Genomic DNA, 15,243 nt, shown 5'->3' on the forward strand with positions numbered 1-15,243 from the left:
GTACATACATTCATAAATAGCAACTCATGACAAAAAGAAACAATAAACCTTGCAGCTATAATAATAACTAGCTATGTTATACAAAATGCATGCTGTTACGTTCGGTTATCTCAACACATTTAAAACCACTCGTCACAACACTCCTATATATATTTATTTATTTATAAATTCAAACACACGACAAGAAGTCCTAAGGAAATTCATGATGTCAGGTTTTACATCTTATTTAGATGAATTATTTCCCTTAAAAACTAATCAGTATTACTATCTCATGCGAATTAGGGCACTCAGTGAAAGACAAATGCCAAAAGTAATCACATTCGAATGACCATTTAATCAAGTAAATTTAGTACTATATCTTTGAGTTATAAACCATAGTCTAGTGTACGACAGATTAGCTCAATATCTAAAAATTAATGCAAATTTATTTCACAATCTAGACAAAATGGCAAAGTTATGGACCGAACGCGACCGTCTTTCAAAAAACAAACAAACAAACAACATATAATGACTTTGTAAGTAGAAGTCCTTGACCTTTGTGCTGGAAATCAAACTGAAACTATTGGTATAACCTTTTAAGAGGGTAATGTAAAGATGCATGTTATGTTTTATCAATATCAACCTAGTAGTTAAGGAAGAGATGTTGTTTAAAGAAATTGTGGATAACGAAAAATGACGAACATCGGACATATTCCCATCACAAAAGGTCACCTGCTTCGTGAGCTAAACAGAAGTTGGTCAACAATTTCAGTCATTTATCGTCACTGTAGCGGCGTCAGCAAAATCCAGTTCTTTGACATCTCCTGAAATGATAAAAGAGGATTTGGTTTTGATAGGCGAACGGATGAATATAGACTGATGACTTGTTGATTTGATTCTTTAAAATATCAGTAAGTTTTGCAAACAAAAAGTTTTACCCTTTTAAAAAAAGACGATTCGATTATTCATGTATACATTGTATCTATAAGTCGATGATTTAAATATTTTTATCCCAGCGGAACAGCTGGATAAAACTTTTAAAGCAATTTATTCATCAAAGACGTAATAATTTTCTTTTGGTTGTTTTCATCAATATTATTTTCGCTCAAGTGAATGTTAAAACTTTCATTGCTTTGTGACACAACACGTTTTTAATAGCTCCTACATTATCACATAACCATGCCACTAATCTGGCTTGATAATAACGGTTTTGCACATCCGTCATTTGCGTTATACGAGTAGTGTTAAGTGAGCGAAACATATGAGACTATCGGGTACGTGAAAGGGTATAGATGTTCCGTGTTACGGTTCTTCAATCCATACATGAATAATAAGACATAAAAAAATTCGCTGTAACATCAATATGTTCACAATGACTGAAACATATGATTTATATATATTATTTAATAAATATGTTGGTGCATAAATACACATGAAATTCGAACCGAGAGAAATGATAAAATTTTAGCCAATCTTCATACAACATGCACTTTAAATTAAAGTGAATACACTTGTTTATTACAGGACATGCAAAAAAAATCATCTATGCAATTTCGACATTTTTTTTTCTGTGGATTTGTCGTGTCGAAATCTGTCTACTTTCTGTTTTGTCTCGACAACGGGGCAGACATTTAGCTACGATGCGGACTTTCAGTGAAAAATGAAAACTGTCATAAATTAGGCAACGGTTCATACATCTGTATCAAAAAAAAGTGAAAATATTGACCTTATAGTGAATAATCTATACGTTAAATGCAACTATTCCTCTTTTGCATTATAAAGTATTTGTGTAAGATAATAAATAGATAATAAAATTCATGTGCCTTCTTGTTGTTTATCGATTTTCCATCTTGTCAATGAAGTACCCATTGGCTGACAGATGAGCAGAAAATGACTAGCGTGCAATGCTTTAAGATGTTGCATAAATAGTATCCTAATTACAATGCACTGTCGTTTGTAAATATAGTCACTGGTACCGAAACATGGGTTCATTTTCATAAGCCAAAACAAACACCTGACCAAAACAAGATTTGGGCTTCCCAGTCTGACAAAATACCATACATTGCAAAAATGTCCCTCAGTATAAAGAAAGCAATTATACTATTTTCTTTACAACTCATGTTCCGGCCATTCAAGTTGCTGTTCCAGAAGGCAAATCTGTTAATGCGAAATTTAACAAGCTCTTCGAAAACTAAACAAATACTTTCGAAAATAAAAGACCCGCAAACTGTTTGGCCAATGTCAGACAACGCGTCATAGTGCAAAACCTTCTAAAGCACTAATTGAAGCAAAGATTGGATCTGGAGGCTGACACTTTTTTTTCTGCTGAAGGTGACAAAAATCATTAAAACCTATGAAGAATACAATTTTACGCTCTTCGATGTTTAAACACGTAGTTAACAAAACTTGATGCATAAGTTGTCACACATGATTAATGCTGACAGATTAATTTCAAGCTGTTCTCCATTGATAACAAATTCAAGTAAACGTTGTTATTTAATATACCTAATGTTGAGGTGCCCATTCTCTTGAGAGTTGAATAAATAATAATTGGTATTGCTCCTTGCTCATACCAGCAACCTGGTTCTCCGTCAACAGTGCAAAACCAAAGTTTGTCTCCTTCACAACCGTTAAATACAGCACTGGCATAGAAGTGTCTTTTTCTGAAGGCAGAATAATTTCAAATAATAATAGACTTTACAAATAAGTGGGTATATGATTATGTGAGCATGCAATAGCATACGTCAGCACATTTTCACCTGTTTTATACAATTCTTTACTAAACCTTGTTCTGCTAGAAAAATTAGTTCTTGACAGTCACATTTATTTTCGTTCACTAGTATTTTATAAAACAAACGCGAAGAAAAGGCACAAAATTCTATCATATACCAAGCATAATGTTCGACCGTGAATGTGTAATATATCAATCTAACAAAACACAAGTAAGTAAGACCAGAATATATATCACTATATACTAAAAAATCGTACACTAGTCTAGATCTGCTTTCTGGTTATGTCAGTCTGCTGGTCAAAAGTGACGGTTTATAAAGATTTTGCTCGGAGACCAGTATATTAAGAACACGGTTCTCATCGAAAGATAAATTGCACAACGGGAATTCAATTCACACATAGGAATAAAATGTAACTGATTCAGATATTCAGAAACAATATTTACTAACATGATTATATTTTGTACCATATTATAACGAAATGAAATAGATGTGGAGTCACAAGCATGTCTCATTTCATGAAATGAGATATTTTCCCGAAAAAGGATTCTGAGTGAGTTCACGTTCTCAATTTCAGGTATATTCACATTTCTGTAAAGTATGCCAAGTAGATCTAGCTTTGAGGTCTTGCCTAGGTCGTGACATACAACATTGATTAATATATACATAAATATTTATTCTTAATTTGGCAAAATTTGTAACATTCCATAAATTTTAAGATTTAAAGAGATATATGCTAAACCATGAGCAACAAAAATTAAATGACATACTAAGTTTACCTCCGTGCTCTTATGTAATATACAAAAGAGAAAGCCAAGCAACAAATTACAAACACAAAAAGTGTTTTTCCAAAATACTCACAAAACATCAGTAGCAATTCCAAAATGATTTGTTCTTGACGATGGGTTCAAATCAGTATAGCTTGAATCAATTACACGTTCTTTCTGGAACCAATCCATTTTACTGCTTCCGGTTCCGTTAAAGTCTACCCAAGCAACTTCAGTGGCGTTTTTATAAACGGAATATCTAACCTTAAATTAAATAGATTTAATTATTTTTCAATTCTGTTCAAACAGTTTTATATTGTTTTTTTCATCTTTGAGATATGAACTGCTATTTATTAGAACAGGACCTCAGATATCAACACATTGCAATTGAACAAAATTCTAAATCAGTCGTGAAAATTTTTTGAATTTAAAATAAAATGAGGTCGTGAAAAGTTTTTGAATTTACATTCTTGCATATCAGACAGGATTACCTACCGTTTACACCGGTGCTGGAAAACCCTGTCTTACACCCCCATGTAAGACAAGTCGCGTGCTTTAAATGACGTCATTGCTGCGCGCCTTTTATGAATGAATTACGTTCTTAGGATGACGTCACTTAACCGTTATGAATGAAGTTGTAAGTTCATACGCTACTATTAGAAAAAGTGCGTTATGAGAATATCAGTTTTCGTAATTTCTGTTCTGAAAATAATTGATATGTAATATGCAAGAAAAAGAATCATACACCGGCTGTTGATGCAGATGTAATATTTAGCTCTCGGGTGACTGTTTACGGCGGAAACTCGGCAAGCCTGGTTACAGCCGTAAACAGTCACTCTCAATCTAGATATTCTGGTCTGTACCGGCAGCAGGTGTAAGATTCTTATTATAAAACATGCCATGCTGGACTAACTGTAAACCGGTTGCAAACAAGGAGATGAGTCTGCATGACACGAAAGAAAATAACATGCACAGACTTAGAAAGTTTTTTTTTGTGAAAATAATAGTTTGATAACTGTTTAAGAGCTTGCTCATTTCTTTTGAAAATAAAAAAGACGGAAGTGTTCAACAACTGATATTATGACATTGAGCATGACGATGTGATGTAATAGAAAACAATAGAATGACAGGAATCACGGTATTTTTTTTATAAAAGAGGAATAAAACAGTATACAAATACAAATTTAATAAAAGGTTCATTATACAATCTTAATTAACACCATTAACCGGTTTAAACTCCCCAGCAGTCATTATTATGCTGCTGACCGTTCCAAGGCGGCGCCCCACTGTGTTTCTCAGATGTATGTCTATGTTGTTTCATACTGTTTTGGTGACACTTTTGCTTGTGTCCCTTGTTGTTTTCTCGTCTACGGTAAGTATCTTCCCCATTGCCTCTAGTTTTTATTTCTTTGATTAACCCCCCCCCCTTCCCCCGGTCTCCTGTCCCCTTCCCCTTTGTGGGCCTATTATTATTTTCTTTGAATTCCTAATCAGTTACAAATTATTTATCATTTAATGATTAACGTGTCGTTGCCCTGTCCTTTTTTTGTTTGGGGTCCGCCTGGGCTCCTTGCCATTGGTTCTTGTTGCTGGGTCATGGGGGGGGGGGGTTGCGTTCATTGAACGCCGCCTTTCCTTGTTGATCTTGTTTTTCATATTTTAAGGCATTTAAAGTGTTGTATTTGTGACACATTTACTTTGAATTTTTTAACTATGCGGTCAAAATATGTATTTGTAAGCGAACTTAACACAATAAGAATGTTTCCTTAAATGACTGAAAATGTATGATAAAAATAAGACAGGTTCAATTGCTTGCTTTCACAGCGACTTTACCTTTGTAACATTTAAAGTATCCCATTCATCAATTCTTGGATCTCTATAATGGTTGGTGCAATTCAATTTGGAAATGTCCCTGCATGACTTCTCACTTGTGGATTCAGTACCGTCTCTCCAGGCATTTAATGCGCTTTTTCCATTACCAGCTACAACCTTAAATATTACACCTAAAAACCACAATGTCAATGACCAATATTTCGCAAATAAACACAGTTTTAAATTTAGAACTAAAAAAAAAGCATTCAAATAAGATGTTACATCACAAAGAAAATAAAAATAAATAAACGTTGAACACAGTTATGCAACCGGAACAAAATCGTCCTTACATGTATTAAACAGTATTGCAGCGGTACGACCAACATATATGATTTAAGATATTAAACAGTGTAACTGCGGACAATCAGGCACCCCTAACACTTACAAATCTTGACTAAAGAGAGATGCTTTGAGGTATAAGAGTTTGATTAAAATAAACATCCCTTAAAACCAAAAAATTAAACATTCGACCAACCAGACATAAAATATTAAACCTCGAACAAAATAGACATCACTTTTGACAAAACAGTCATAACTTCAAATGTTCAACAAAGAACAGAACATCATAGTAAATCGACTGTTTATAAAAATGATTTAACACTGTAATCTGGTTAGAATTAATAAGTACGTATGGCTGCGCCGCTCTTAACCACTTTCATTTTGTAAATACGCACTTATAAACTTTAACCATCACTTAACGTTCATATTTTATTCTGAACAACTAAACGTAATTTGAACTGTAAAATTTCCAACAAAACATGCAGTATTCACAACACAAAAGAGACATCATATAATTTCTCTTTCGTCTACATTGAACACCCTAAAATTGAACTTACTGTTAAACTTGGTACATGTGATATCCGGATTCCAGGATCCATCCTTGATACACTCAATGTCTGACGTCACAGTGTTGACATCAATCGCTGTCTTGCCGTTACACGTCACAGTTCTGACTGATCCTTCAATAGTTCCACCACTGGATATAGCGGCGTTTCTGATGAAAGGCTCATCACATACTGAACAGTGAAAAATCGTTACACTTAATAATAAGGAATTAAACTTCATAGATACAGTTTTCGCATTTTGACATGCTTTTAGAGATTCGAATATACTAGTTTGTGAAATTGATGTGAGAAAATTGTGATTGTCATCAGTTTTAAGTGTATCCATTATAAATAAGATTGTTAACTTATAACATGTAAGTGCATTCATATTTGCTATGCCCAGGATTAAGAAAGAATGTTTAAACAGTTTACAAGAAATATATTGTAAAATGTTTCCCATTTACAATAAGGCACTTAACAGAAAATAAAAATGAGATCTTTCTTTTTCTGCGATTCTTTCCATAAACGTACGAAAATTAAAGTGAAAGAATTGAAAGGGATCTATCTTTGACAAAAATATCAAAGACCCAATATGTCTCAGAAATACTTTTTTTCTCTAAAGCTTTTTGATTTTATTGTACTTTCTAGTATTTAAAAAGGTTACTAATTGGCCAATTTCCTGATCAATCCTTTTCATCTGTGGCTATTTAGCAATAAATTTAGTTAAAGTGAATAAGTAATTTGTATGGGAGACAAATTACTATTTTGTTTATATTTTTCTACTTTTATGACAAATAATTTAGCATTTATCGTTACTTTCATCAGGTAACATACATCTATCATTCGCTAAAACTATCATTTAAACATTATACAATTCATGTTTACCCTTTTCTAAAGATGTACACATTTATTATAATTAAGGTGCCTTTAAAAGAAAATACCCTTGTGGATTACCATTACAGCTATGTGAAAAAAAAACATTCAATAGAAAGGTCTGTTGAAACATTTTGAATAATTCATCATCTGAAAATGTACCATATTTTTAAGTGAAAGCCTTTTAAAAGATTTAGAAGTTATGAATTATAAATTACAAAACGTAGAAGAGTAGTTTACGGTGTTAATTGACTTCGGATGTTTCTTCGTTTCTTTTTTACTTATGAAGGGTGTATGATTTTACCTTGTCTCCCGCTATAATCAATTTTTCGCACCCTAAGACTCCCTCCACTAGAACAACGTTTTGTATAAACTGGTGTTTATTTGGATAGACGTTAAATTGATGGTTGAATAAACGATGCTGAAGACAGTTTACGTGAAATACAAAGTCATAATTTTCAAAATTAGTCCCCTTCATTTAACGTGAAAAGAATAGCAAAGACTTATCATTTCATCTTTTGATTATACCCTTTATCTAATATACATGTAGACGTGTTTTGACGGCTTTTCGACCCCACCATTTTGAGGCCTCAAACAGTGAAAAAATGCCCTATTATGCCCCAAACACTGTTTTTCGTTTGAGAAATGTTGATTAGAATAGTGATCACTTTTTCGACGTCGACCCTATCAAAAACGTACATCAAGGGGTTGCAAGAAAGGGGAAGTGCCCCTTCTGTTTCGGGGTTTTTAAGTAAGGTAATGTTTAAGCAATGCTGAAAAGGCTTTCACTCTATCTCAATCCATTGGGAAGTTGCAGCAATTTGAAATCAGTTTTGATGGAAATAAACAATGCAAAATAGTGATTTTTGGCAATTTTGAGTCGTCCTCCGATTGCCATGGTAATAGGAAATTTAAGACTAAGCATGCTGTTACAAAGGCTATGGTCCAGTCAACATTTGTGCCAATTCATAGTTTCATAGCAGGTTGAACTTGTAACAGGAGGCTTTTCAATTAAAACGGCCATTTTTTACAAGATGCTCATGAAGTAAAGGATTAATAAAAAAATAAAAAATGCCTCGAAACAACAATTTTTCACCAAAATCAGGTGAAAGGCCACTTGCTAACATGAAAAAATTAGATTTTGGGTAATTTCAAGGTTATCATCACTTTTTGTTAAGCAATTTGTGTTTGAAATTTGTGGACGTAACTGAAAGGCGCTCAGTCTTCCTATGGACCTTATAAGTGTTTAAATCTGTATGCAATTTGGCTGACTGACATTTAAATTGCTACACTTGAAGGGTGGTAGCTCTACACTTGTTGATCCGGTTTACACAAAATAACTCATTGTTATGTTTACAATAGTGTTTCTATTAGCAAATTGATTGACCTATCAGGGAATAGGAAAGGCGGGAATAAAATCTTTACCGGCAAGTTCCGTATTTAAGAATAATACGTCATTAAATCAAGTCACTCAAGCACAAGACTGGCTAGTAATTGAATACCCGCTATCTTATTAGCGCAAAATGGCGAAGCGTTTTTAATGATAGCTTACATAAAGAAATTTAAGGCAATCTTCGACTGGACAAAGCTTCCGATCATATTGTTAAATATGATATGAATTCCAGTGGCAGATATTTAAAGTATAAACTATTCTCTTAACATTCCACATCAAAATTACGTAACTATACAATGTTCTTACCCTTTAAGCACTGCACAGTAGCATTCCATTTTCCATTTTCAAGACACTTGGCGACAACCGTTTTCCCGTTTTTCTCTGTGTATCCTACGTCACATTTGTACCGTATGACGTCACCTATTCCTCTAAGATTGCCTAACACTTTTCCATTGGCAGGTTGAGTATCATTAACACATTCTGTGGTTAATAATGACAAAACAGCATTTTCTTTTTGATAACATACATCGTTTTTGGTTTTATTTAAAATATCTGAGTTTGATTTTTTAGCTATAATGGAAGGAAACTTTATTGTATTTCTTTTCAAACAAAGCAGTTCCAAGTTTTTCAATGCGTCGCTTTCCAACGTGCTTTTTAATTAAAAAAAGATCAAATTATATCAAGAACAAATCAGTTTTAATTAAATACTTCTAAAAGTTCTTTACCACTTTGTCGGCATCTGTTCGTGGATAAATCGCAAACTTGGCCTCTATTACATTCACCACACGGTTTCTAAATTAAAAAATAATGGAATAATGACAGACGTTTAGAAAAAAACACTTTAGACAAAACAATCAAATATCATTTGTATTGAGATCTTTCTAATACTTTGGCCTCAATTAAATTATTTAACTGTTTGTTCAAATCACAAATACTCAGTGGAGACAGGAAACGTGATAAGATCATGTACGATTGATGTTGCAATGCAAATCCCCCCCCCCCCCGAAATTTTTATTTCACATACTGTCATTATCCAGTTAACATCCATGTCAGAGTTATGAATGTGTCCTCCAATTATAACGCAAATTAATGCATTAGTTTTAGGTGAATACCCTGAAAAGTTGTAAAGATTTATGATGATCTTAAGACTTTAACCAAGAAAGTTGAGAAACGACCATAATTCTGTTAAAATCCATGAAAGTGTAACAGACCGTGAAAGCTACCTCTAAGCTGGGACCGATCCTACCTCGGATAGTCCAAATAAATATTGAAGCTTTTTGTCAGAGCCCTTAGTTGAAATATTCACAAAAAACATAAAAAAAATAACAATTAAACAAAAAGAAAACAAATAGCTTAGTGTTCGAAATGAAAAAAAAAGAGCGCGTGACTGTATAGCTTTGTACGTGCACGAGTGTATGTTTGGCTCTGCACCTTAAGGCGTATGCTTTAGGCAGTGTTTTTACGCGCGTGCATGTGTGACTTTGTATCTTGTATCTTGTTGCATGTGTATTTGTGTTTAAAGTCGAGCAAAGACATACCGTCTGATAAATGATGTCCGATTTTTTCACTCGCATACACGTGCCGTTTCTAAAATCCTTCAAACTTGAATCTAGTGAGAAAAGTTCACAAATACCTAAAGTATTAACATAATTCAATGTTTTACAATGGGACCGTAATCCACATTCAAGGACACAATCGTTAATGGAAATGCCATTGTAAAAGCCAAAACGAGTGACCCAATCTTTACACTTTGTTGTCCCAGAGAGCGTATAACTGAATGAAATCCCGTTCACTAAAATGTCAGTAAAACTATATGCAAAATTGAAAATATAAAAACAAATGAAATATGAAAACATTTTCATTTTGTCTATGAATCCTTCAGTTAAATTAATTACACGTGTGCCTTATACAAAATTTCGTGCATCGCGTGTTGTAAATTCCTGTTTATTTAAGCATTGCCAACAGAGTTGAATTATTTATATAGGATAAACTGATATGCGCAAATTGTATCAATAAATAATAGTTCCCTGTCTCCGGTTGAATGATTTGTATCTTAAATTAGTTTCAAAATTGAAAATTACTTATATTAAAGCTGTACTTTGTCGCATATAGCTCTCGACGGATATCTCTCTCTTGAGAGCTGTATGCATTGCGCTAAGTCACATAAAGATGTCCGAGAAGAAGAACAAACGAATAAAGCTCCCGGGAATATTTGTGAACAACATGCAACAATTTCAAGTGCCATACCTCGCTTCAACTAGAATAATGCTTCCCGCCATAATGTTGGTAAAGGGTATTCAACGTACATGCCATGGAAATGTTAACTTGCATAATTGTCATCATCCTCATCCTCATCATCATAATCATCAACATCATCATCATAATCCTCCTCCTCCTCATCCCCCTCCTCCTCTTTATCATCATCATAACCCCAATCGCCATCAACATCATCATTAAACTCACCATCAAGTCAGTCATCATGAAACCCGTCGTCGTCATCATCATCATCATCATCATCATCGGATTATAATTTCCTGACTTCAATTATTATTATGAAACTTATCATTAACATATGATTATTGTTATCATCGCATACATATTCATCACCACGAGAAGGTTCCTTACATATTTTATTATGTGCATTTTGCAATTATAAGACGCTAAAAATTAATAAACGATTTAAGGTAGAACGCGACACTTATAGAACTATCGAGTAGCGTCTTATAAATTGGCATGTGAGAAGTTCACCATATTTCAGATTTGATTTCGTTGATTTTATTCCAATAGTGCTAGCAATTTTGTTTACATATGACGTCAAAATTAATCACCAAAGCCCGTTTTGGAACTGGACGTCGTTACGTATACTTGGCAACTGTTAGGGGTATTACAACGCCACAGGCGGGCAAAATATCATAAATTCTACAGTATTCGACGGAAATTATTTTTTCCTTCAAGCTGATATAAAAACAAATGGGGTCACCGCCTCCAATTTTGACCTATTTTTCTTATGCACGGACTCTGTAGTTCCAGATAGATGCGACGTTAAACAAAAAGTTTCCTTAAAAAGATATTTTGCCGAAGTTATTCTGCTTTTACTTTCAAAACTCATTTCCAAGCCGGTATTGCATTTCGCTTAGTACTTTCAAGTCCTGCAAATTAAGGACTAAATAAGTCATAACATTTTTTCTAGATATCTTGCACATCAATAAAATATTATCAGGTTTGCAATTGGTATAACACATATATGGATATTGCATACCCAAGAGCTCTTACAGATTAAAGATAAAAGATACTTAAATGAAAAATAGACCTGCCAATGCGCGAACAAAGAAAACATTAAATGTAATTAGAAATTAAAAATGATAAAAAATGCACACGACTTTATAATATTTGTCATAAAAAATCTGCAGACAAATTTTTAAACACGATGGTGTTTATTGAATGCACTTAGCAATTATGCCAACATTCATGTATTGAATTTTTGAATGAAAATATTGGACAGCACATCAAAGTTAAGACAAATTTTAGATTTATTTCATCAAGTCACCTTTAAAGTAATAATAATCTAAGCGGTTCTTCTGGCATGAATTAAGTTCAGTATGACAACAATGGACGCTTCAAGTTCATTTTTATGAAAATTTAACAATTATCATGTTTTTGCGATTTTAATTCACAAAATCCATAACATCTTAAAACTTTTAGAAAATTTGCAACATGAAAATTGTACCCCAAAACAATCTTTTCGAAAAAATATAACAAACATATGTCAGTTTAAAACGCCTTTAGGATCCAAATGACATTTGATATACGCTTTGCATTGGAAACCGCAGTCCCTACCCATAGATAACAGCAAAGTCCCTGATTAAATTTTCACCAGCGGGATCAATCAGATTATAAGATCCCCTTTAAACGTATCTCTCTTTGTGTTAGGCTTTATCCTCCCCTTCTATTTAACCGGCGAAACGTCAAAGCTGATTTCCAACAAAAAACTTCCGCAGCTAGGGCTTAGTAACAAAATATGCTGCTACATTACAACGTTAAAGAGATTGGTTTGTAATGGGTACGTTTCCAATAAGTATTTCAAATATCGATGAAACAGTAGAAATGTATTATTTGGATATTCCTAAAAGTATTTCTTGAAAAAGAATGTTTATAAAGTTTTAAGTGATTTAGTTAAAAATCTTAGAATTATGATGAACAATCATATTTTGTTCTAGAACACTTTATTATCTGCTATACAATGTATATAGTATCGGACCATGCATCTCACATTATCTCATTAAGTTTATATTCCTTAATATATGAACAATAAACAGGTGTCTTATTTTGATCAAATATCGTGAATTCATTTAATTTTTGTGATGAATCATTGTTTTTTTTGCAAAGAAGTTATAACGGTGAGATCGGGCAATTATTTCTTTGTCGTTTATCAGTAATGTAAAAATCAAACTTTGCAACGTTCAAAGTACAGAACATCTAAATTTTTGACATGCAAAATATCCAAATTAGTTTTGTCAATATTAGTACGTAATTTTGTTTGGAGTTACAACCTCTAAACATATATTAGTAGCATAGTTTTCAGTAAAGTTCTCTATTTCATATTGACTTTTTCTGATCATTTCATTGAATAAGTGACTGTTTAGCTTCGCCCGTGCTTGTTTTGCTGTACGTGCGCGCGTGTGTGGCTGTATTTCTCCAAATATTCATGTGTTTTTGTATACCTTAGCTTATGCATGTGCGTGATTTTATAGCTCCGGTCGTGCATGATCTTTCGAGTGTGTTGCGTGCATACATGTACAAGTAGAAATAATTCATACCTTGTGATACATGATGTCCGATTTTTTCACTCGCAAACATGCACCATTTCTTAAACCATTCAAACTTGAATCGAGCGAGAAAAGTTCACATATACCGTTAGTGTTGACATAATTCAATGTTTCACAATGAGGTCGTAATCCACATTCAAGAACACACTTTTCAATAGAAATACCATTGTAAAAGGCAAATCGAGAGTCCCCTTCTATACACTTTGTTGTCTTAGAGAGCGTGTAAGTAAATGAAAACCCGTTCACGTCAATATCAATTGAACTATATGCAAAATTGAAAACATCAAAACAGATGAAAAATAGAAACAATTTCATTTTCAAATATATGGTTAACGGTTCTTGCTGAACACTATCACGGCTTTTGCGCCTTTGTACAGTTTGCTGTTAATTCTTATATTTTAAAGTTAGCGTTTAATTATTAATTGAAACTAAATAAATGGAAATAAAGCGGTGGTTGACAAATCAATAGAAGTACTCGTACGTACGCTTGTATGACTTTAAAAGGAAATAATGATACCTTTTTTCTTTTCAGTTAAATATTATAATTTTGTGTAAAACCTAACTGATTAATACAAAAGGGAAATTATAGAATAACTATAGACTATTGTAGTAGCCATTCACATATGAATTACTATACACAATTGAAATCATATACGTATTATGGACCTGAACTGCACTGAATTTGTAAAATCCCATTTCAAGTTTCAAAAGTTCTAGGGATAACAGTATATGGCATTTTTAGAATAAAAAGTACGGAACACTGGTCAGCCCATGACTGGCAACATGGGTATGGCCATTAACAATGTTAAGGTTAATACATATGATAATCAAAGTTACTGCCAATGATAACAGCTAGAGTTTGTTCATAACGTATTTGTATATCCACGTACAGTAAAAACTAGCCTGGGATTCAGGCGTTGATATTTTTTTGCTTATTTATAACATACACGCTATTTCATACTCGATCGTTATAGATAACGCACAGCATCTCTGGTTTTGATAGTGTCGATTTGCCGAATAGAAGCACATAAAAAATCGACAGACTGGAACCCAGGCTAAGTAAAAACTAAAATTTGTAATAAAATCTATTGATTTTACAGAGCAGTATCTCACATCATGATCACAAAGTAGAAAAGTATCCCCTTTTTACTGATTTTTACATTGTTTATTTATCGCTGTGAACAGATGAATGAGACATTGTAAGTGAATATCGGCAGTTGAAAATGCGAGATTTTAGCAGTTACTCATTAAACCGCCTTGTTTGTAATATACCGGAGTAAGGTAAGTAGTGTTGCGCTCAATCTCTTTTTTCGTCTCACTCAAAATTAATAAATCAAGCTTTACTTTACGAACTATATGTATAACAATAAAAACTATAAAAATAGAAAATAGAACGTAACAAAAACATTTAAACAAACGAAAAATAATATCAACAATAGTTCAAATATTTTTAGGCAAGTATATAACTTAACAGATGTTCATCAACAAATTGGTTTAATTTTAAAATTTCAATTTAAGGGAGTAATTGATACTTATTAAATGAATATTTAGTTCATGTGCTCGTGCATACGTTCATAAATAGCAACGCATGTCTAATAGAAACAATAAACCTTGCAGCTATAATAATAACTAGCTATGATATACAAAATGCATGCAGTAACGGTCGGTTATTTTAAAACATTTAATACCACGCATCACAACACTCATATATATATAATATTATATATTCGAAATCAACACATGAATAAAACATTTTATCATGCAACTGCTATGGTAACTGCTCGATAACGTTTTGCCTGATAATTATTTTTGATATCAGGCCAGTACCCTGATATCAAAAATAAGCCCCGCCCATTTTTAACGGACTTTTTCAATTGCTTATACATGTATTCTCATTTTCATCAGCATGTGAATTCAACAACGTAATCTCATACCCTTACAAGTCTTGAAGGGATTTTTGGATCGATGTTTAAAATAAAG

General features: G+C 33.0%; 1 protein-coding gene across 1 annotated transcript; it reads right to left on the reverse strand.

Annotated features, from left to right (window-relative positions):
* Positions 1 to 3,565: 3,565 nt before the first annotated feature.
* Positions 3,566 to 13,589, reverse strand: LOC132720776 (protein lev-9-like). Its single transcript, XM_060704987.1, has 6 exons — positions 13,255 to 13,589; positions 9,163 to 9,229; positions 8,744 to 8,917; positions 6,184 to 6,363; positions 5,309 to 5,478; positions 3,566 to 3,739 (listed from the first exon to the last, which is right to left on the reverse strand). Exons 1-6 carry the CDS (start codon positions 13,576 to 13,578, stop codon positions 3,566 to 3,568), a joined length of 1,089 nt encoding a protein of 362 aa, XP_060560970.1. The 5' UTR covers positions 13,579 to 13,589.
* Positions 13,590 to 15,243: the final 1,654 nt, after the last annotated feature.

The sequence above is a fragment of the Ruditapes philippinarum genome, unplaced genomic scaffold (assembly GCF_026571515.1).
Source record: "Ruditapes philippinarum isolate M1 unplaced genomic scaffold, ASM2657151v2 ctg25_1_1_1_1, whole genome shotgun sequence".
Taxonomy (NCBI): Eukaryota; Metazoa; Mollusca; class Bivalvia; order Venerida; family Veneridae; genus Ruditapes; species Ruditapes philippinarum.